Genomic DNA, 21,903 nt, shown 5'->3' with positions numbered 1-21,903 from the left:
TGTTAGAGTCCTCTTACTTCCAGTAATTTCAGTTTTTGGATTTTTTTTTTAGAAAAGGAGGCTGACCTCCGGCCTCTGCATTAGAAAGATGCATAGGACCACCTTTATTTAAAATCCAAAGCAAATAATATCCAATACAAGCTTTCAGGGAAGCTGTGAGAGGAAAAATAAATAGCAACAATAGGTGTACAATAGTACTAGAAACTTATCTAGCTATTCTATTATTGGACCGTCATCCAAACCGATTGAATATATCCTGAGCTACCATCTTTCATCGGACAGATCCAGTAGCCAAAGTATTCATGTTCTTCACAGGAGTGAGTAACGACCACATACGGATTGAAGACGTTGCCCTATGCATAACCTGCAAAAAAATTGTGATATTTTCTATTAAAAGCCATGTCATTCCTACAGTTTCATATAACCCATAATAACGCACAAACTCCTATGCGAAACTGTCTCTATGAACAGATATCAGCTCCGTCGAGTCACGTCCCAAATAACGAGTGAATGCTAGAATGAGGTTTGATATTAAAGGCTATATGAATTGAATTCCATAACAGTTTTGCCATCGGGCAATCCAGAAAAAGGTGTTTGATAGTGTCATGTAATGTCACCTAAATAAAAAAATATGACGTTGCACAACAGTTATGGATATGAAGGTACAATACTATAGGCCGTCAAACATGAAAAAGTTCATAAGAAATAAATCATAGCCACAACTTTATATTGGGTGAGTAAATGCGTTGAGAATATGATACTAGTGTACACTCAACAATCCTATGTATTGATCTATTCTACTCAGAGGCCGTCCTAGGAAATGCCACAATGTACATATATACACAAGGTACAGACAATATAATTTCAATACACTAATTCAAATTTGTGAGTATACACAACAAGTAGTATAATTTGGTCTAGATATCATCAATAACTTCAACAAATAGTACCAAATAATAATAAGATGTTCCATAATTAGTATTAAGTATATATTAGCTGCACGAGTACAAATTGTAGATTTGCCAACTGCCACTCTCATGTCACTCAAATTTTCTCAATCCAGATTAAAAAACTCACACTTCTGAGTGGGAAACCAAAAGCCAAATATTACTCTGAAGTCCTTGGGAGAATTGTACAACCCTGTGACATGCTGGTCGTGATGGACCTTAGTCCCATTTTTTATGAGCTATTTCAACCATGTGTGAAGAGGTATTTTGTAGCAGTGACAGTACTTTCCTGGGTTGCAATGCAATATCACAAACCGCTGCCGACCTGATCTTAGTTACAAGAAACAACTAAACTCGGTATGGTTTTGGACAAGACAAGGGGCCTGAATGGTGCTATACATTAATACTTTTTGCAGGCAAGTGCAGTGCATCACACACCTAAACCCTGCATGCAGTATATTCATCAACTATAATCAAATCAACGCAAGTTCACATTGGGGGAAGGGTGCGGGGGGTGCTTGAGATGCACGCCCAACTAAATAAATCAGGGGACCAGAGATCAGCCAAGTGGTGGTTCACATTTTGGTCACTCGAGGTTTGGTGGTTCATAGTTTAGTGATTTAAGGTTTGATTTGCTAGAATCTCCAGGCCATCAAAATTTATTAGATTGTTATTTAAAATATACTCCTTTTGTCTCAAAATAACTGTCTAGATAATTAGCTCTAGTATAAATTTGTACTAAGCTTTGTATTAGCTCTAGTATAAATTTGTATTAGCTCTAGTATAAATTTGTACTAAGCTTCAAACAATTATTTTGGGATGGAGGGGGTAATAATTAAACTCGTGTGCTTCATCAGGGGACAACCTTTGGGTGCGGCCAGGTTCAAGGGAAGTGGAGTTGATGTCACAAAAACAATTGATCTGATTAATTATTATGTTGTAGTTTTTAGCTACTCCCTCCATCTCAGTTTATAAGTCCGGCATGTGTACCTAGGTTCTCAATTTGACCAACTTAATGATAAGCATATATTATAAAAAATATATTATTAAAAACTTTAGATGTTCTATTTTTGAATGATATAATTTTTACATTATGGGGGTGTTTAGTTATAGGGAGGGGGTGTTTAGTTACAGGGACTTATTAGGGACTTAGAACTTATAAGTCCCTTTAAGTCCCATCTAAACCAAACATGAGGGACTTATAGGGACTTAAGGTGGGTATTTGGGACTTATGAAATAAGACTCTCAAGGAGGGACTTATAGGGACTTATAGTTGTAATATGGTCTTTTAGTCCATGTTAAGTCCTAGGAACCAAACAGGTAGGAACTTTTTAGGAACTTAGGACTTATAAGTTGGGACTAAAAAAAGTCCTAGGACTTATGAACCAAACATGGCCTAAATACTAGATTTTATATAAGTCAAATTGACGATCTAGATACACGTGCGTGTCTTCTAAACTGTGACGGAGGTAGTAGCTCGCTTGATTGATTAGGGCACTAACGATGGTTGGGCTGGTGCAGGAGAATGACAAGCCTACCACTACAAATGCACATACCCAAATTGCACATTAATTTTCAAAAAAAAAATCACTTGCTATATAATTTTGTTCTCAATTATACACCCTAAAAAATAATTATCATGGTCTAGTTGCATCAAGAAACTGATTAATTTCTGCGAACCTAACTAATTTGCATCACGAAACAGACTGGTAAGTGCATTATGCGAGTTCTCCAGCTAGCATCCCTTCAAATTAACCCTAATTAACTAACTTCATCGCTAATTTCTTGCACGATTATCCATAGATATAGCTCAGCTTTATACTTGGCATGTACTCTTACATGTGTGTGTTGTCTGTCGCAAAGACTTTTCTTCCAAATGCAACAAAATATGACTAAATATGCATTGACCTCCTTAATTAGTATGCCCGCTAGCTCATTAGTCTCCAAAGTTTATCATCATCCAGCCCTGATATAGTATGTGCAAAATGTAATTATACACCCATGCACAGCTGTCGCATTGATGGCTTAATCATGTAGTTTAGCATGACCAAGACATGTTCTTTGATTTTCGCCGATCTACAACATTGACTCGTATCGACTTCGTCGTTCTGTTTCTTCTAATCAACGTTGACTCATATCGACTTCATCATTTGAGCCCCTGCCATTTTCATTTGTAGCTCTTCAACATCAAATAGGATCCATGCACAGGTCAAGTGCAGCTGATATTGATGCAAATACCATGTGAAATACCGCAAACTAACCCCTTGCCGACCTTGATTACAACTTACAAGAAAAAAATGATCCAAATCTTGAACGGTTTTGGGTTGGACAAGGGACCTAAACGACACTTCTACAAACTAATAATACTAATTAATATTGGTGCAAATGCACTGCACTGCAGTACAAACTTAAGGGCCTTACCGTACTTGCGGTGAACAAGATTGAAATAGAATATTGAAAGATGTCAATTTGGCCCTTGGAAGTTGAGTAGAGACTACAATATTTAATCACAAGCTAGTATATCGTTAACTGTATGCAAATCGATGTGTAGAAAATGTAAGCTCATTGGGGGAATTCAGATGCAACCACACCCAAGTGGCCATTCCTAGTTTAGTCGCCTACCTGGTCAGGAAACCCTACTTACTGCATACATAAAAAAGTGCTTGACCGAGTCCAAGTAAAGTGAAGGTGATATAAACCTTATTTTTCAAGGATGGCGTCATAACCAAGCCTCTACCTTCTGGCATCCAATGGCTTCATTGATTAGGGTAATAAGATTATTAAGAATGTATGGGACATGAGGATGCATCCATGACAACCACACCACCACAATGCACAAACCCAAATTCCATATTTTATTTTTGATATAGTTTTAATCGTGCAAGCTAAGACAATAATTAAATGCTTATTACCTTGCTCATAGCCCCTTATATTGTTTCTCAAAACAAAAATACCAGCATATAGCTAGCTTGTTCCTCTAGTCTAATTGTTATATGTACCTCTACAAATTAGACTAGTCAGTTAATTTGTTATATGTACCAACCCAAAAAATAGTACTCGTAGTAAGTTGTACTGCTAACAAGCCTTGTACGACCATCTGGCCAGTTCTATTCTTCAGCTTGCATCCCATCCAGTTGACCCTAGTTAATTGAAACATCACTAATTTTAATTTGATGTTCATCTCCCTTTCTTTTTACTCCCTTTGTCCAAAGTATAGTATTGCTCGCCTCTATATATATATAGCTCAAAGAGCCGGCGCCTAGTTCCCAATTACCATTTCTTCCAAATAATGTGACAAAGTTAATTAGCAGCTGACCGTGTCGTTCATCAATCTTGGATTATCTCTAGAGCTTATCATCATCATCATTTGGCATATTACTTGTAGAGTGCCACTGGCATATACCTGCAAGTGTGATGGATCTTAGTCTCATTTTTTATGAGCTATTTGAACCATGTGTGATGAGGTATTTTGTAGCAGTGACAGTACTTTCCTGGGTTGCAATGCAATATCACAAATCTTTGCCGACCTGATCTTAGTTACAAGAAACAACTAAATTCAGTATGGTTTTGGACAAGACAAGGGACCTGAATGGTGCTATACATTAATACTTTTTGCAGGCAAGTGAAGTGCATCACACACCTAAACCCTGCATGCAGTGATTAATATTGACGACCTGGACCTTGATAGTTGAGACTGCATCACCACTAGCATGCAGTATAATCATCAACTATAATCAAATCAACACAAGTTCAAATTGGGGGAAGGGTGCGGGGGGTGCTTGAGATGCACGCCCAACTAAATAAATCAAGCCACCAGAGATCAGCCAAGTGGTGGTTCATAGTTTAGTGATCTAAGGTTTGATTGGCTAGAATCTCCAGGCCATGAAAAATTATTAGATTGTTATTTAACATATACTCCTTTTGTCTCAAAATAACTGTCTCAACTTTGTATTAGTTCTAGTATAAATTTGTACTAAGCTTCAAACAATTATTTTGGAATGAAGGGAGTCATAATTAAACTCGTGTGCTTCATCAGGGGACAACCTTTGGGTGCGGCCAGGTTCAAGGGAAGTGGAGCTGACGTCACAAAACCAATTGATCTGATTAATTATTATGTTGTAGTTTTTAGCTAGCTCGCTTGATTGATTATGGTACTAACGATGGTTGGGCTGGTGCACGAGAATGACAAGCCTACCACTACAAATGCACATACCCAAATTGCACATTAATTTAAAAAAAATCACTTGCTATATAATTTTGTTCTCAATTATGCACCCTAAAAAATAATTATCATGGCCTAGTTGCATCAAGGAACTGACTAATTTCTGCAAACCTAACTAATTTGCATCACGAAACAGACTGGTAAGTGCATTATGCGAGTTCTCCAGCTAGCATCCCTTCAAATTAACCTATATACTTGGCATGTACTCTTACATGTGTGTGTTGTCTGTCACAAAGAATTTTCTTCCAAATGCAACAAATATGACTAAATATTCATTGACCTCCTTAATTAGTATGACCGCTAGCTCATTAGTCTCCAAAGTTTATCATCATCCAGCCCTGATATAGTATGTTTAAAATGACATTATACATCCATGCACAACTGTCGCATTGATGGCTTAATCATGTAGTTTAGCATGACCAAGACATGTTCTCTGATTTTCGCCGATCTACAACGTTGACTCGTATCGATTTCATTGTTCTTTTTCTTCTAATCAACGTTGACTCGTATCGACTTCATCGTTTGAGCCCCTGCCATTTTCATTTGTAGCTCTTCAACATCAAATAGGATCCATGCAGAGGTCAAGTGCAGCTGATATTGATGCAAATACCATGTGAAATACCGCAAACTAACCCCTTGCCGACCTTGATTACAACTTACAAGAAAAAAATGATCCAAATCTTGAACGGTTTTGGGTTGGACTAGGGACCTAAACGACACTTCTACAAACTAATAATACTAATTAATATTGGTGCATACCTTGCTCATAGCCCCTTATATTGTTTCTCAAAACAAAAATACCAACATATAGCTAGCTTGTTCCTCTAGTCTAATTGTTATATGTACCTCTACAAATTAGGCTAGTCAGTTAATTTGTTATATGTACCAACCCGAAAATAGTACTCGTAGTAAGTTGTACTGCTAACAAGCCTTGTACGACCATCTGGCCAGTTCTATTCTTCAGATCGCGACGCTCATGTTGAACACCCAAAGTAAACAACCGTGGCCAGGTGTAGATCCCACCACAGCCACGACAGCGATGCCCCAGCGGAGATCGTTGCCGGAGGGGGCAAGGGAGACCTACAGCTAGGATTGCGACGGATTATAGGCTACACATGAGCCGATGAACTTACCATCTTTCCTCGTGTCTACAATACTTTGCTTGTCTTATCTTCCTATTTTGTGTAGAGTGAGTTTTAAATAAATTACCTTGTTAGGAAATAGACCATTCGTGTGCAAATATGTCATTATGCTACTTATGTTTCATACATATAAATTAACCGGATACATGGTATCATCTATAGTTGATTCCATCCAACGGCTAACAAATCCATACCAAGAGAACCGCAAGAAATTTTTCGTGCCCACAACATGGCAAAATGACATATAAGTGGCGGCATCACAATCGTCAGCATACAGAAGGGCGGGAGATCCACAGATAAAACGCTGCAGTAGAAGTGGCGCCGGTTTCCGATGAGCGCCAGCGGCGGCATAAGGCTACCCCTAGATCACATATTCGGTCGATTCTGCCGCTTTCACACATACTATGTGTGTTTCTAGTGCGGGCTAATGTTAAACTTTTCATAACTACATTCTAATCTACTTTGCATACAGGTGATGCAAGTGGCTGTAAACAATTTGAAAGTACAGTTTGCTTTTGAATATAGTGCTACACTTTTCTTTTCTGAAGGTAATTTCTATTATATGCTCTATTTTTTTAAGAAGTTGCTATTCTATGCTCAAAACAGCTGCATTCTTGCTATAATACCCACAATCTCTAAACCATATGTTGGATGATGTACCGTCTCTTTTTTCCTTTATGTTTCCTTTTCTCTTACTTGTTTAACTTTTTTGTCTCCATTTTCCTTTTCTGCTTCTTGCTTTTTTTAATGTTGTTTAATTTCTGTGTATGAATATAATTTTTCGAATATATACTTTTTGAAAATACATCAAACATATTCTAAAAAAATGGGGTGTCATCTAGTATAAGAAAGAGAATGTGTCTAGGACACATCTAGATATGGTATAGTTATTGCACATCTAAATGACTAAATCAAGCATAAAATCAAAAAGAAAAAAAAATCACACGAATTTCCATGTAAAATCAATGATATAGGACATAGATGTTCAATACTTATATCACATCTAGATGTGGTTTAGCAAAGTCGTAAAAAATATACTGTCGAAACATATCATGAAAAATGCTGTCAAAACGTAAGATGCACAGACATATATGATCGAGCACATGGGTGGACTAGCTAGGCGGTGTACCATGATGAGATTGTGGAAATCAGATGAGGGCAATCACAATCGAGCGAACGTAATTTAGGCGGCGGTGGTGGATCCTGCTACTGCTCAGCAGCAGACGAACCTTTGTTGTATCTCCAACTCGCCACCTTCCAATCGATCCAGCTCGAGTCATAACCCTCATCACCTTCAACGACCATCTCCTTGAGACCCATGACGTTTTGCACTAGGAACCTGATTAGCAAGACTTGCAAGCAGGTAAGTTCACCCATGTCGAACTCCACCACCACCCGCCTCAGCGAGCAATTTGAAATACGGTCGTGCATGAATCGGGGTAAGCCTAGGTGTACGTCAAAGCAAGAATAATCTTCATCATTGTTGTCGTCGCACCTGCACGGCTTGAAATCCGCAATGGCTGCCGTCTGGATTGTCGGGTCCGAAACCGTTTCATGAAGGTAGTCCAGCCAGCTGAACTTGAGCCGGAGCTCACGGGCAGCCGGGCAGCTGTAGAGCAGGCAAACCACGGTGGTGGCTGCGGCGACGACATGGTTGTTGTTGTTGCACCACCCGCAGAGCTCCTCGATCTCAAGGCGGTCGAGCCTGGGGAACACCGGCAGATCGTCACGGGCGAGGTCAGGGATGGAGTAGGCCGTGAGCTTGAGGAACCTTAGGTGAGACACCACGAGGGCGAGCATGGAACGGCGCAACGGCGCCATCCCCTTGGAGTGCGTTGCCAGGTGGACGTGTTCCAGGCGTGGCGTGGGCGACACGAAGGAGAAAGCGGTGTCGTCGGAGCTCATGGACTGGGCATAGTGGAGGCGGCGGAGGTGCGGCGCGTCGACCTCGACGCGGCAATCACCGATGTCCGATGTGCCCGTGCTGTTCAGCACGTGGAGGTTGGCCATGACAAGGACAGCAACCGCCGGACAAGAGAGGCGGAAGGGCATCCGGTGGTCAACCGAGGAGGTGATATCCCGCAGGAAGCCAAGGGACTCGAGGCACAGGTCGGAGAGCTTGGGCGCGGCGTCGACCATGGCTTGGAGCGTGTCGAGTTCCACGGCGCACCGCCGCAGCCGCAGCGCCTCGAGGCACGGGAACACGACAACGACAACGTGTTGCCCTGGCGGCGGAGCAGGGTGTGTGCGGCCGAGGTTGCAGCCGGTGAGGTCGAGGACGCGCACCCGTGTAAGGGAGTCGAGCGAGAGGTTGAGGTCGTAGCACGGCGACCACGGCGACGGGGCGGCGAAGGTGTAGTGCGGGCAGCCGCCGTCCTGCCACTCGATCCGGGCCTCCTCCACGCCGTCCTCAAAAGCAGAGGTCATGACCCAGTGGGGGGTGTCCCACTCCCGGTCGGGCATGGTGACGGTGAACTTCTTGATGACGCGGCCGCCTGACCGGAGGGAGTGGAGCGCGTTGCCGGCGCCGCGGCAAGATCTGTAGTCGAGGTTGGCGGTGGCAGTGTCGCGCCAGAGCTGGCGGCGCCATCTGCGGGAGAGGGCCGTGGTGCGGGCAGCCTGGTGGGAGGGTAGGGAGGAGAGGATGTGGATCAGAAGGTCGTCGGGAAGATCGGAGAGCCGGTCCGACGCGGCGGCTGCCATGGAATTCCGTTAGGGTTGGGCACTTTGGATGAGAAATCTTTGGATGGATTCCCTTTTCTCAGACATATTTGGATGGATTACCTTATATATGACGTCTCTACGCCTGAATTTGTATGGAAACTGCTTGATTACAACCGGCAGCCTGCTGTGCCTTCTCTTTCTTTCTTAGGGCATCTCCAACGCGTTGCGTTTCGACCAACGCCCAAAATAATAATTTACATCACGCGGATAGATTTTTTTAGGACGCCGGTGAGCGCCCTTCAGCCGTCGCAGCATATTTAGCACGCGTGCGGCGCTCTAGCAACCGCTGTAAATAAAATCCAAAATTTATCCAACACGCATATAGTTCAACACATAAATAATATAGATAATATACTATATATAGATAATAAAAAAAATATTACATATATATAATAAAACTAGTTCAATACAAAGATAATAAAACAAGTTCAACATAAAGATAATAAAACTAGTTCAACACATAGATAATAAAACTAGCATATATAGATATAAAATTACTCCGAATCGTCACTGTGGGTGCTGTTCGAGGTAGATAGAAACGCGTCCTCCCAACATTCATCGTCGGAACTAAAGATGGACGACAAACCGCTTTCGACAACCCCGCACTGCGATATGGCGAGTAACTTGCGCCGACGCCTGTCCTGCCGCTCCGCGCGACGCCTTGTCGTCCTCTTCGCCCAGTAGGCGTTCTCTGCGGGGACGTCCTCCGGGTGGCGCCAGCGCCACTCCGCCATGGCTCGCTCGTCTTCCTCGGCGACGAGGAGCCGGCGTTGTTGCCGACGGTGCTCCTGACAGTCTTGCTCCGTGATCATACGAGGGGGAGGGGCGAGGTCATACACCTGCTCACGCGTATAGACGTCCTGGAAGTTCATCTGCGCGAGAGGCTGCCCTAGCCGCCACACCGCCGCGTCGAACGCGCGGGCGGCCTCGTGCGCGGTCTTGAACGTGCCGATGCCGAGACGGACGTCGTCGGACCGGATCTCGGCGTAGTAGGTGCCGGAGGGGCGCTCGCGGACGCCGTGGTAGCCGAGGATGAACAGCGGCGCAGCGGCATGGTGGCAGAGGGAGCGGCAAGGGAGAGGCACAGGAAGAGTCGAGAAAGCAGTGAGGGAGAGGCGCGTGGATGTGGGCAGCCGCGTGGCGGACGCGACATTTTATAGCACGCTGAAAGCGGTGCGTCAAATCTGATGCGCGCCCGCCCGCTTTCTCCCGCGCGCGCATTTTTACCGCGTCCGCTGAAGCGCGCTAATTCGTCCCGCGCGCCCTAAAAGTCGTGTTCCACGCGTTTTTTGGGGTCAGTGTTGGAGATGCTCTTATCTTCACCAGCTGCCCTGCCTGAAAACATCTTCTCATTTCCCTTATCCTCTTTTCTTTCTCACACACGAGATGCACTCCATGCTCCTTTCCATGGAGTGATAAAGTCCCACAGAGAACGGTAAGGCTTCACAAATGCTGCAAGCTGCACCACCGCGCTGCGTGAGATAGCGACAAGCTCTGACGCGTGGTGTGAGGTGGAGCTGCAGGAACACGCCGGCACGCTGCCCGTGTTGTGGTGCGTGCACAAGGCAGAGCTACGGTGAGGATGCCACCGTGCTACGAGCTGTGAGTAGCACTCCGGCGAGCCGGCTATGCTGCAACGACGTACGAAGAAGCACCACGACAAGACGTTGCAAGGTGAATGACGGGTACGGCGAGGGAAGCGACGGTGTTGCGATGAGGGGAGTCACAGCGGTGGGTGTTGCGATGAGGGGAGTCACAGCGGTGGCCAACGACGAGCTAATGCAGCAACCCGGCGAGGTAATTCTGCGACGGCGCCATTGTGCTGTGAGCCGGTGCTGCGGCGGCATCTCGGCTGCAACGACAGCCCAACCGATGCGATGTTTTGCTGCAACGGCATCTTAAGCTGCTCCGACGATGCCGCGAGCCGGTGCTTGCAACGACGATGTCGTGCTGTGAACCGGTGTTGTGGCGGCATGTTGGCTGCGACGTTTGCTGCAACGGTGGCTCGGGCTTCTTCGACTATGCTGTGAGCCGGTGCTGCCATGGCGCCGCCCTGCTGCGAGTCCGGCGGAGTTTGTATGTGCTATGGTCGTGGCGGCGATGAGAAGACAAAGGAAGGAGACCAAGTTGCGTTGACTTGCATCGTCGGCTGAAGATGATGCCCAGATCGTACGGTACTACATCCGGATGACGCCCAACAGTCGCCAATTTGTATGGTGCAACAGGTCACTCGAGACCCATACTACTCCATCCGATTCCATAATTGAGGTCACAGTTTTCGCCAAATTGTTAATTAAGGTTTTTTTTAAGTGTCACAACCGTGGCTCTCACAGAAGCAAAATCGTACCTCCCTAAAGGGTGGAGTGCCTTCCTCCGTGACCGCCGTCTTGCAGCCGGCGACATTGTCACTAGTAGAAAACATGCCTTTGGACCGAAGCATACAGATGTATATAGACATATAGATTCACTCATTTTGTTTCGTATGTAGTCCATAATGAAATATTCAAAAAAACTTATATTTAAGAACGGAGAGATAAGTATTTTGTTTACAAGGGCTCTGATATGATTTTAGTGTGTTCAGGTTGTTGTCAGAGCATTTTATTTATTTTGATTTTTTACAGTGCTATTGATGGATTTCTTACATTGCGCCTTTTCTCAGTTTCATTATTATTTCATAACATTAGTCGGTCGTTCCATTTTCTGTGAAGTCTGAGATTTTTAAAGTGTGCTTTTGACCAGCTTGCAGTGCACTACTCTCTAGTTTCATGTTTCTCATTTTTGTTGTCTTCAGACAGTGAAGCAACTCGTTGGAGTCATTCAGTCTCCCAACGCTGACAAGCCTGAGATTTTTCAATGTTTTATCAAAGTGTTGGATTGCTTAGTTGGATCCTCTTTCAAAGTTGAGTACTATTCAAAGAAGCAATCTGCAGATCAGTAGAAGTTTCTGTAAATGATCAAAATAAAGTAGCAGACTGTTTGAAAGGCTGACTCCAATTTATGCATGATTTGGTTCAGTCTATGACTGAAACCCATTTGTTTTTCATCCGACTGTAGGATAGACAAAAACAACCATAAAAAAGGGCGATAAAATGCAGACATGACTAATACTAAGCATTGTTCATCCAGTGCGGATGGCATCGCCTACATGCTCCTCTACTCAAAGGCCCACTGGTTCTCCCTGCGGATCTCCTCCTCCTCGTCGGGCGTGAAGTCGTTCTTGATGTTGAAGGTCTTGCGGATCTCCTCAGGGGTCTTGCCCTTGATCATGTCGGCAACAGTCTGGCAGGTCAGGTCCAGTAGGCCCTTGATGTTGAGGAAGTTTGCGGCCTGAGAGGGGGCAAAAAGAAAAGAGGCGTGTCATAGAGAAGCATTTCATTTACAAAAACATACTACCTCTGTACCATAATATAAGGCGTTTTTGCAATTCAAATTTAACTGCAAAAACGCCGGGAATAGCTAATTACACATTCTACATAGATGTTTTTCTGGCAAAAGAACACACACAAAAAAAAAACCCGAAGCATTGATTCAAAGCCTGGAACATGGGTTTGAACGTGGTTCAGATATCAGAAGTGACTGTAAGTCTGTAACACAACTGGATCAAACAGTCAAACGAAATGACAAAACAGAGTCAGAGGTGATACTACTACATTCTTGCAGGAAAGATGATGATTTTACACATGGATATAAGTTGTGAACTCATGCACGGGTTAAGATGACGAGCATCACTTCTCAGAACGAATTGGCAACTGTATGTATCAGCTATTACTATGTCTGGAACAGTGAAGCAAAACAGAACATGGGATCAGGGGTAAGCAATGTATGGTCTTGGATTATATTGATCCAACATCTGAGATACCACCCTATCTAGAATGAAACAACATATAACTGTAAAAAAAAACAAGTTCAAAGCGACGCTACTGAACACCTGCGGAAAAGCTCAGAATTTTACAGTGGGCAACAATCGCTTTGCCACAAGAACAGGCATAATATGTGGTAATTTAGCTACAACTATGTAATGTACATAATGTTGACGGTACACCACAGGCAAGCAACTCAGCTAGATAGAAGAAGGCATTCATAGCCAGCATGCATCCAGTAGATTAGACAAGATAATAAAGACATGCATACAAAGTTTGAAACAAAGACGGAACAAAGCAAAATTAATCATGTAATTTTGCATCGCTGTGTACAAGGCACAATTAACACTAAACCAATGCTAGATACGGAGTACTAAACAAAAATGCATAATAATGATAAAGACCATGTATTACTGCTCTGTGTGGTCTGATGTTTCCACAAGTTAATCACAGAGAAACTTGGCATTCTAGCACTCACATAAAGTTGCAATTAACTGGCACCCACATAATGTTTCCACAAGTTAATCACAGAGAAAATTGACAATCAATTATTCCAAGGTTACCACAAGAACATGGAACGGTCCCTGTGTGCATCGATATTGATCTAACTAATCTCTAGATTGCAGAGTAGGAAGACCTGGAAACAGGAGAAGAGCAGAAGGAAGGAGAAGAGCATCAGGAAAGAGGAGATCTAGAGCATACCAGGATGAGGTCGAAGAGGGTGGCCTGGTCGACCTTGACGAACTCAGCGTCCCAGTTCTTGAGGTCATCGGCGGGGGGCGGCGCATCGGACGCACCAGGTCCGGCGGCGTCGGCGGGCTTGGCCTGGACGTGCTTGTTGCAGTACTCGATGACCTTGGAGAGGATCTTGGAGTTGACGTTGGGGAGCGGGATGCCGTTGTCGGCGCAGTCGTCCTCGATCAGGTGGCGGATGGTCTGCGACTCGACGGCGACCGCCTCCTCCACCTCGAATTCCTCCCCGTCCGAGCTCTTGAGCGTGACCATCCTCTTCTCGCCGGCGTCTCCCGCGGCCGCCATCGCCTGGATCCGGGCTGGGGGCGGGCGGATCGGGGATCGAGGGATTGGGGATCGCGGAGAAGACGAGGCGACGGAGACGGAGACGGAGACGGAAGGGGAAAAGATGGGAGCTTTGGTTTTTGCGGCGTTGGTTGGGCTTCCCCGTCCGGCTGGGGTATATCTATTTATCTATGGCGGTTGCTAGGCGCCGGCCCATCGGGCCAAATTTGGGTCGGTCAGCCCGCAGCCGTCTGATTTGGTTGCTTGCTGGGAACCGTCCGATGTCCCTCGTCTTTGTCAACGCAGCACTTTTACACTAGGAAATCGATATGCATCGATCTCATAGTCCCTTTTGTTCTCGCCGGCCATACGCATTCTCCCGTCGCCGCCCTTCGCCTGCCGTCCTCATCTCTGCTTGCTGCCTTTGCCGGCCGTCCTCATCGGCCATCCTAATTGTTGGTCCCAGCCCCTCGCCGGCCATCCTCATCTCTGCTCGCTGCCTTTGCCGGCCGGCCTCGTCCACCATCCTAATTGTCGCCTCAGCCCCTCGCCGGCCATCCTCGTTGCCGGTTTCGGCCGTGCAACAGAGTTGCAGCTCCTGTGGCGACCGTCAGCATAGTTTTAAAGACGTTTCTTATCGTTCAAAGAATGTTTTCTTGTTTCTTTGATTTATTTGACATGCATTAGAGCTTTTAACATATATTCTCAAAATGTTTAAGAACATGTACTTGAAAAGATTGTAATAGTGTATTTTAAAAAAATAAGACATGTATAAATGTTTTAGTGGTATAGAAAAGATTACAATATATTTGGAAAAAGTAGACATCAAAATACATGTTTGAAAATATGCTAATAATGTCTTTAGAAAAATATTAAACATGTATAAAACAATGTTACTGATACACACAAAGAAATTAACAATTTCTATAAAAATAGATATTTTGAAAAAGTAAAGAAAAACACCAGTGGAAACGAAGAAAAAAAAGGAAAACCTCAGAAAAGAAGAGAAATAATAGGAAATAGGACAACCAAAGAAAACCAAAATAAAACAGATGCAAAATAGTGAAAAACCAAAAACATAACTGAAGAAAAACTTTGCACGTAAGCTAAAGTACTGAGACGGCCTAGTAGCTAAAGGCAGGATCTACTTACATCTCGTATCGGGCGAAAAGTAGCTCCTGAGGAAAACAAATGGGCCGGTCCAGATTAGGAGCGAGTGAGAGAGCAGTGTATCGAGCATGTTGTTTCTACCACTTTTCAATTATTTTTTGTTTTCTTTCGAAAATAATAAATATTTATTTCAAAAGGTAAACATTTTTTCATATTTTGGTGGTATATAGTGGTGGAAACTAAGCCGTGTATCATGCACAGGGGTCCTGGCACCATGACATTATCTACGAGTTTTTGCGAATGTTGCGCAAATCATTGAATTTGATTTCTTTGAACATTTCAGCACGTGCCGACTTATGGGCATGGCAACGCGAGCACTATGAAAACTTCAGGGCTCCCTCCGCTACAGAATGCTTTTTTCTTCTTCTGCGGAACACATATAGAATCCTTGTTAACACCAGAAAACTATGCTTGAGGGTTGGCAGGAGCTCATCGGCGTCGAGAGATCCGCCTCCACGCTGGTGCCCCAAAGGCGAGGTAGAGGAGGAAGCCCCCGTGTCGACGGTGGCCGGCGACACTTTTTGTGGCCATGACAAGCAATTTGGCAGGGCAATGCAGGCTGAGCCAGGCAGGGCAGATACTTGTTGGATTCTATAGACATATGAATCTTCCTCCTAGAGAGAGACAGAGATTTTAGATTTATGGAGAGAAGATAGTTTTGGTGGGTGGGGTCAATGAGTGAGTGAGTGAGTGGGTGGCCTTTGGTTTGTGTTGCTCTCTTCCCTCCAAAAAAAGAGAACCAGGAGCACCACTTCATCCTCACCTCCCCTGCCTTCCACTCATCTCCCTCCACTCTATCCACCTTCTTCTCTCCCGCCCCCATAACCTCCCATCCCTTCCACCCGCAGCCGAGTCCAGCCACCTTCCTTGATCCCCACCCACACTCACCCCCACCCACCGTCCTTCCCGGCGGTGTCAGCCATGGCCGCCGTCACGGCCGCGGCCGTCTCCCTCCGGGCCGCCACCACCACCTCCACGTCCCCGTCCAGCGCGCCGCAGCACTCCCACTGCAGCTTCCCGTCCGCCGCAAGAACCGTCGTCTCCCGCCGCGGCGCGCTCGCCATCCGAGCGCAGGCCATCTCCACCGACGCTGCGGCCGCGGCGCCGGTGAAGGAGAAGAAGGTGTCCAAGAAGCAGGAGGAGGGGGTGGTGACCAACACGTTCCGGCCCAAGGAGCCGTACGTGGGCAAGTGCCTGCTCAACACCAAGATCACCGCCGACGACGCGCCCGGGGAGACGTGGCACATGGTCTTCTCCACCGAGGGCGCCGTGCCCTACAAGGAGGGCCAGTCCATCGGCGTCGTCGCCGACGGCGAGGACAAGAACGGCAAGCCCCACAAGCTCCGCCTCTACTCCATCGCCAGCAGCGCCCTCGGCGACTTCGGCGACGCCAAAACCGTACGCGCTCCATCACCCTGCTCGATCCGTCCGTTCCGCCGCACCATTAATTGGCTCTGCTCGCTGGCTGAAATCCATCTGGCTGCAGGTCTCGCTGTGCGTCAAGCGCCTCGTCTACACCAACGACGCGGGGGAGGTCGTCAAGGGCGTCTGCTCCAATTTCCTCTGTGAGTCCCAATTCCCAGAGATGAGGAGTCTGCATTGTTCGGCTCTCAACAATCTGAAAAATTTATTCAGACTTCACAGTGTTCAGTTTGGTTCAGGCTTTTTGCACTTCAGAAATGAGGATGAGTTAATAATTATTCTAAAAATTAAAATCATTTGTTCTATGCTATTCTTCAGTGCAATCCAAAACAATTACCTCTGCAATGGATTTGGCAGTTAGTACTAACTATCTCCACTGCTGTTCTTCTGTTGCATTGCATCACTCTGAAAGAAAATCGCCAGTGTTCAGTTTCCAGAGTAGGTTTAATAATCTGTTTCTTGTGCTAATAAGTATCTGCATCACCATTTACTAACACTGGATTATATCATGGCTATTTTGCTACTCGCTAGTGTCTCCATCTCCTTATCATGGCTATTGCAACCCCATGTGCTTCTCTCTGAAAAATAATATGTTACAGATCAGAATTCAGAGTCAGTTCAGTTCAGGCTTAGCAGAGCATCAACATTTGTTTCTTGTGCTAATAAATTTTATATATTGGGAACGGAACCATAAATTACAATTGGATCACCATTTACTAAGACCGGACCTCATCATGGCTATTTTACGACTCAGTAGTATCTCATTCTCACTGGCATGTTTTATTATTTTCCATGCTAATGCAGGCGACCTGAAGCCTGGCGCCGATGTCAACATAACAGGGCCAGTAGGCAAAGAGATGCTCATGCCTAAAGACCCCAATGCTACTATTATCATGGTGAGCCTCAACCCCATGGTTAAAAGATTCAGCAATTCATCCATCACAAACCGAGCCGACTAGTAAATTTTATCGTCCTCGATTGCTTGCAGCTTGCGACAGGGACGGGTATCGCGCCGTTCCGGTCATTCCTGTGGAAAATGTTCTTCGAGAAGTATGATGACTACAAGGTAATACGTAGTGCTGATGATGTTCAGTCTACTACTCCCTGCCCACATGATACTGAAGACCTTGTATGTATTCACAAGAAAGCTGAATCAAACAATTATGTTTGTGTAAACCCTTGTGCTTGTGCAGTTCAATGGCCTAGCTTGGCTCTTCTTGGGAGTCCCGACCAGCAGCTCTTTGCTCTACCCAGAGGTCAGAACATAGATTGCCTCGTGTAGTCTCCATGAGATTTTTCTCTACAAGTTCTACTTCCTTACTTCTTGTGACAGACAATTGATCATTATCTTGTTTGGTTGCACTGCATTTGTGAACATCAGGAGTTTGGGAAGATGAAGGCGAAGGCGCCGGACAACTTCCGGGTGGACTACGCCATCAGCAGGGAGGAGACCAACGCGGCGGGAGAGAAGATGTACATCCAGACAAGGATGGCGGAGTACAAGGATGAGCTGTGGGAGCTCCTGAAGAAGGACAACACCTATGTGTACATGTGTGGGCTGAAGGGCATGGAGAAGGGTATTGATGAGATCATGGTGCCACTGGCTGCAAAAGAAGGTACTGCAACAATACATTCTTCTGAATTTTGTTTTGTTTTAGTTGATTCAATAACTTGAGCTGTTTAGTGCGAATGGTGCTGAACTTCGTGTTGTTTTGATGATGGTAGGGATCGACTGGATAGATTACAGGAAGCAACTGAAGAAGTCGGAGCAATGGAACGTCGAAGTCTACTGATTCTTGTGTTTTACATTGTCGACACTTTTTGTTGTGCATATGTGCCGACGCACGCCTATTCGTGCGGTCGAAGAAGATTGATCTACGTACATAATAAAAGTAGATAAAGAGTGTATTATTTCCTATGTTTTGTCACCTTGGTTTATATCAACTCCCAGATATATATACACTACTATTCCCTCGCTTCTCAAAATTTCCCAACAGCGTTTCACTCAAATAATGCCATTGCCATGTATAGGTCTTACAAATTTGCAGTTAAAACGCTCCACATATGTCCGCAGGAAAAAAAATACAATTCTCCAAAAACATACAAAAAAGTGGTGACATCTAGTATAGAACCTTTAGATCAACATATCCTACTGACTGTTGTCTGGATCAGAACCTAAGCAGCTCCATGACATGACTGACATTGACATTGTCCTGAAGCTTAACTTACAGCATTAATGGTGATCTCACAAGAACATGGGGGAGACAAAAACTGAAAAGTGTGTTGGAGAACTTATTTGATCTGCGCTTGTTAACACCCACCCAGCTGTGGACAGAGGGCTCCTCTGTTTTCCAGTCTTGGTCAGGGCTGCATCTGCACCTGCACTTGCTGCTGCTGCTGTTGTGGTTGTTGTTGCTGCTCCGATTCATCCTCTGCAACTTTTGGAGGCTGCTGCAGGGCCTCCTGCCTCTTGCCCCACAGCAGCAGGTACAGCCCACCTATCACGAACACTGATCCCAGCACACTGCAAAAGCGCAATTATATTGTCAGGTGTCGAGTCAATCATGGCCATGGGTGGTGTGGTGGTGGACACTATGAAGTTGCATGATCGATCTCTCGGTGTCTGTCTGAAACTCTGAATCTGATCGTTCAGGTGTGGTGCTAGTGCTAGTGGAATGGTGTGTTGTCGTAGTAGTACGTAGTAGTACCTTCCGAGGTAGAGCGTCTCGTGCAGCACGGTGAAGTCCATGACGGAGACGATGATCTGCACCACCGGGATGAAGGCCGCCACGAACACCGGCCCCCTCTTCTCGATGCACCACGTGAGCAGCACGAACGACACGCCGCACCCCACCACTCCCTGAATTTCGATCGAGTTTCAGACAAAGCAAGCTGATCGTCAGTGACTGACAGCTGATACATACATACATACAAGTAATGAAAGAAGTTGGTTCGGTTGGTTTGGTTGCGTACGGCGTAGAGGATGGTGAGGATCTGGAACTTGGAGGTGACGAGCCAGGCGGCGAGGCCGAGGCTGCGGTGGGCGCAGAGGCCGACGGCGGCGACCTGGAGGAAGCTGAAGGTGGACATGAAGGCGTTGCAGGAGTAGACGTAGGGGTACTTGCGGGCGAGGCGGCCGTGGAGCAGGAACCAGCAGGAGAGGCAGACGCAGTTGCCGAGGATGGCCACGGTGCCGAGCGTCCACCTCTTGCTGGCGCCGGGGTCGGCAACCGACGACGCCGGCGACGGAGCAGAGTAATGGAGCTGGCCGCCGTGGTGGGCGTGGGTGAGGGGCACGCCGCGGTAGAAGGTGAGCACCATGGCGCCGGCCAGCGACACGAGCGTGCCGGCGAGCTTGGCGGCGCCCGTGGCCGTGCGGAGGTTGAGCGACTCGGACCGGGTGGCGGCGGCGAGCAGGAAGGTGAGCACGGGGGCCACGTTGGAGAAGGCCGTGACGAAGGTGGCCGTGGTGTACCGCAGCGCGACGAAGATCATGTACTGCCGCAGCGCCGCCCCCAGCGCCGCGCTGGCGAAGAGGTAGGCGAAGATCTCCAGCGTCATCTTGGGCCGCGCCTTGCCTTCCCGGAAGAAGGCGATGGGGCCGAGGAAGCATGCGGCGGTGAGCTGCTGCAGCGTCACGAGCACCAGCGGGTCCAGCCCGCCGTTCATGGCGACCTTGACGAGGGACACCATGACCGCCGCGATCACGTTGAGGAACACCATCACCACCACCGGCCAGACCCCGCCGCCGCCGGTCCCTCCCATCGCTCCGCCTGCCACCACCACGTACGCACGCACAACAACGCACGCAGGCAGGTGGACAGGAAGGTTTGCTGGCGGGCGGGCGGGCGAGCAGCTTGGGTCGGTTTCAGGCGGGCTTTATAGACGTGGGAGGAGGACGGGTGGGCGCGGCTCGTCCATTGGAGGGATGATGCAAGAAAGAAGAGGAAGAAAGCGAGGGATGGAAGGGAGGAGGGAGAATCGTTTCAGGTACGGCGGCTTTTGGTTTCGCCACCACCACCGCCGGGAAAGGTGACCGGACCGGACCAGATTGGTTACAACTGCAGCGGCATACAGTGGTGCAAGAGATAGAGGGAGCTGTGCGGTGTAGTGCTGTGCTGTAGGTAGCATGCAAGTGTCTGCCTCGCCTCGCCTCTGCGTGTTGTGTTTGTGTGTTGTGTGTGCGATCCATCGGGGTCGGGTCTCACCACCTCACCTCATCTTTTGCTGTGCTAGCTGCTATCAATGATGGGTGCCCCGGCCAGCCACCTACACCTATCTACGATCCCTCTTTTCCCAAAGGCAGCAGCAACAAAGAAGATCTTTCCCTCCTTTATCATCTCCTCTTCTCTTCTCTTCTTTTGATTGTGCGTGTAGGTTGTTGTTGTTCTTCTTGTTGTTGTAGGGTTAGAAACAAAAGAAAGTCTCTACATTTTTGGATATGTGTTATCTCTTCAAACGTCTGCTGCGTCCTATATATCCCGTTTTAATCACTGAAAAAAATAGCACGCTATACCATCGTACACTATAGCGTATAAAAAATTGTCTCACTAAATTAATCAATGTACAATGTCTCGTCAATCCCTTGTTTGTGCATGTACACACGATCATGTTTCTCACTTTATCTGATCATATGCATATGATTGATGAGGATGGATAAAGAGGCAAGAATAAATAAAAGAGAACAAGTGTTCTGGGTGGGTTGAGTCTTACGTGACCGACTGACAAAACACTAATCCGGCCGCATCCGTAAGGTCTTCTCACATATGGGTTGAATACGAGGTTTTATGGACATCCCAAATGTATAATGACAAAGTGAGGAGTCCGGTTATGTAATTTTTCTTCTTTCCTGTCCGGACATTGTCCGAATGTTTGAGAAGATTTGAGGGACCCGTTGTAGATGTTTTTGTATTATATAATATGTGCATGTCAGAAAAAGATCTTTGCTTTCTTGATCCTCTCTTAGCTGTGCAAATTAGAGGAGATTTCATCAGAAGGAAAGAAGAAATAAAGAAACTGGACATGTCGTTGGATATGCGTTATCCCTTGGCAATTTGGCCCATGCCTCTTCCTGCATGGTCGGGGGCGCTACTTGTGGGTCTTTTGATCTCATCATCTATCTCGGATGTTATACGGCCACAAGCGCGCATGCCACAAAGTTATACAAACTGTCACTTTTGTCCAAGAGTTTATGGGTACGTTTAATTGGATAAAAGCCAACAACGGCCTTGCCAATTTTTCCATGTTGACTGAGGGCATTGGCATGGGTTTACATCATGGCCAGGATTTCGAATATACGCCAAAGTTTGGGCCAACGGTCCGTTTTCTCGCCAAAGGCGGACGAAACTACGGAGGCGAAATCCTCCCAACTAGTTGGTACACCGTGATTTGGTACGGAG

At 46.3% G+C, this 21,903-nt stretch overlaps 3 protein-coding genes across 3 annotated transcripts; 1 reads left to right on the top strand and 2 right to left on the bottom strand.

The window, feature by feature from the left end:
- Positions 1-12,008: 12,008 nt before the first annotated feature.
- On the bottom strand, positions 12,009-14,068 carry LOC123410390 (SKP1-like protein 1). The gene is made up of 2 exons (XM_045103328.1): positions 13,598-14,068; positions 12,009-12,362 (listed from the first exon to the last, which is right to left on the bottom strand). The coding sequence occupies exons 1-2, from the start codon at positions 13,931-13,933 to the stop codon at positions 12,189-12,191; spliced, it is 510 nt and encodes a 169-aa protein (XP_044959263.1). The 5' UTR covers positions 13,934-14,068; the 3' UTR covers positions 12,009-12,188.
- A 1,860-nt stretch (positions 14,069-15,928) lies between these two features.
- LOC123410596 (ferredoxin--NADP reductase, leaf isozyme 1, chloroplastic-like) lies at positions 15,929-18,479 on the top strand. Its single transcript, XM_045103539.1, has 7 exons — positions 15,929-16,480; positions 16,569-16,647; positions 17,309-17,400; positions 17,493-17,570; positions 17,698-17,760; positions 17,886-18,120; positions 18,230-18,479. Exons 1-7 carry the CDS (start codon positions 16,004-16,006, stop codon positions 18,295-18,297), a joined length of 1,092 nt encoding a protein of 363 aa, XP_044959474.1. The 5' UTR covers positions 15,929-16,003; the 3' UTR covers positions 18,298-18,479.
- A 24-nt stretch (positions 18,480-18,503) lies between these two features.
- On the bottom strand, positions 18,504-20,652 carry LOC123410594 (WAT1-related protein At3g30340-like). Its single transcript, XM_045103538.1, has 3 exons — positions 19,478-20,652; positions 19,213-19,364; positions 18,504-19,028 (listed from the first exon to the last, which is right to left on the bottom strand). The coding sequence occupies exons 1-3, from the start codon at positions 20,267-20,269 to the stop codon at positions 18,866-18,868; spliced, it is 1,107 nt and encodes a 368-aa protein (XP_044959473.1). The 5' UTR covers positions 20,270-20,652; the 3' UTR covers positions 18,504-18,865.
- Between the last annotated feature and the right edge of the window lie 1,251 nt (positions 20,653-21,903).

The sequence above is a fragment of the Hordeum vulgare genome, chromosome 7H, assembly GCF_904849725.1.
Source record: "Hordeum vulgare subsp. vulgare chromosome 7H, MorexV3_pseudomolecules_assembly, whole genome shotgun sequence".
Taxonomy (NCBI): Eukaryota; Viridiplantae; Streptophyta; class Magnoliopsida; order Poales; family Poaceae; genus Hordeum; species Hordeum vulgare.
Note: the sequence above shows the minus strand (reverse complement) of the source record. Positions and strands in the feature narration are given on the sequence as shown.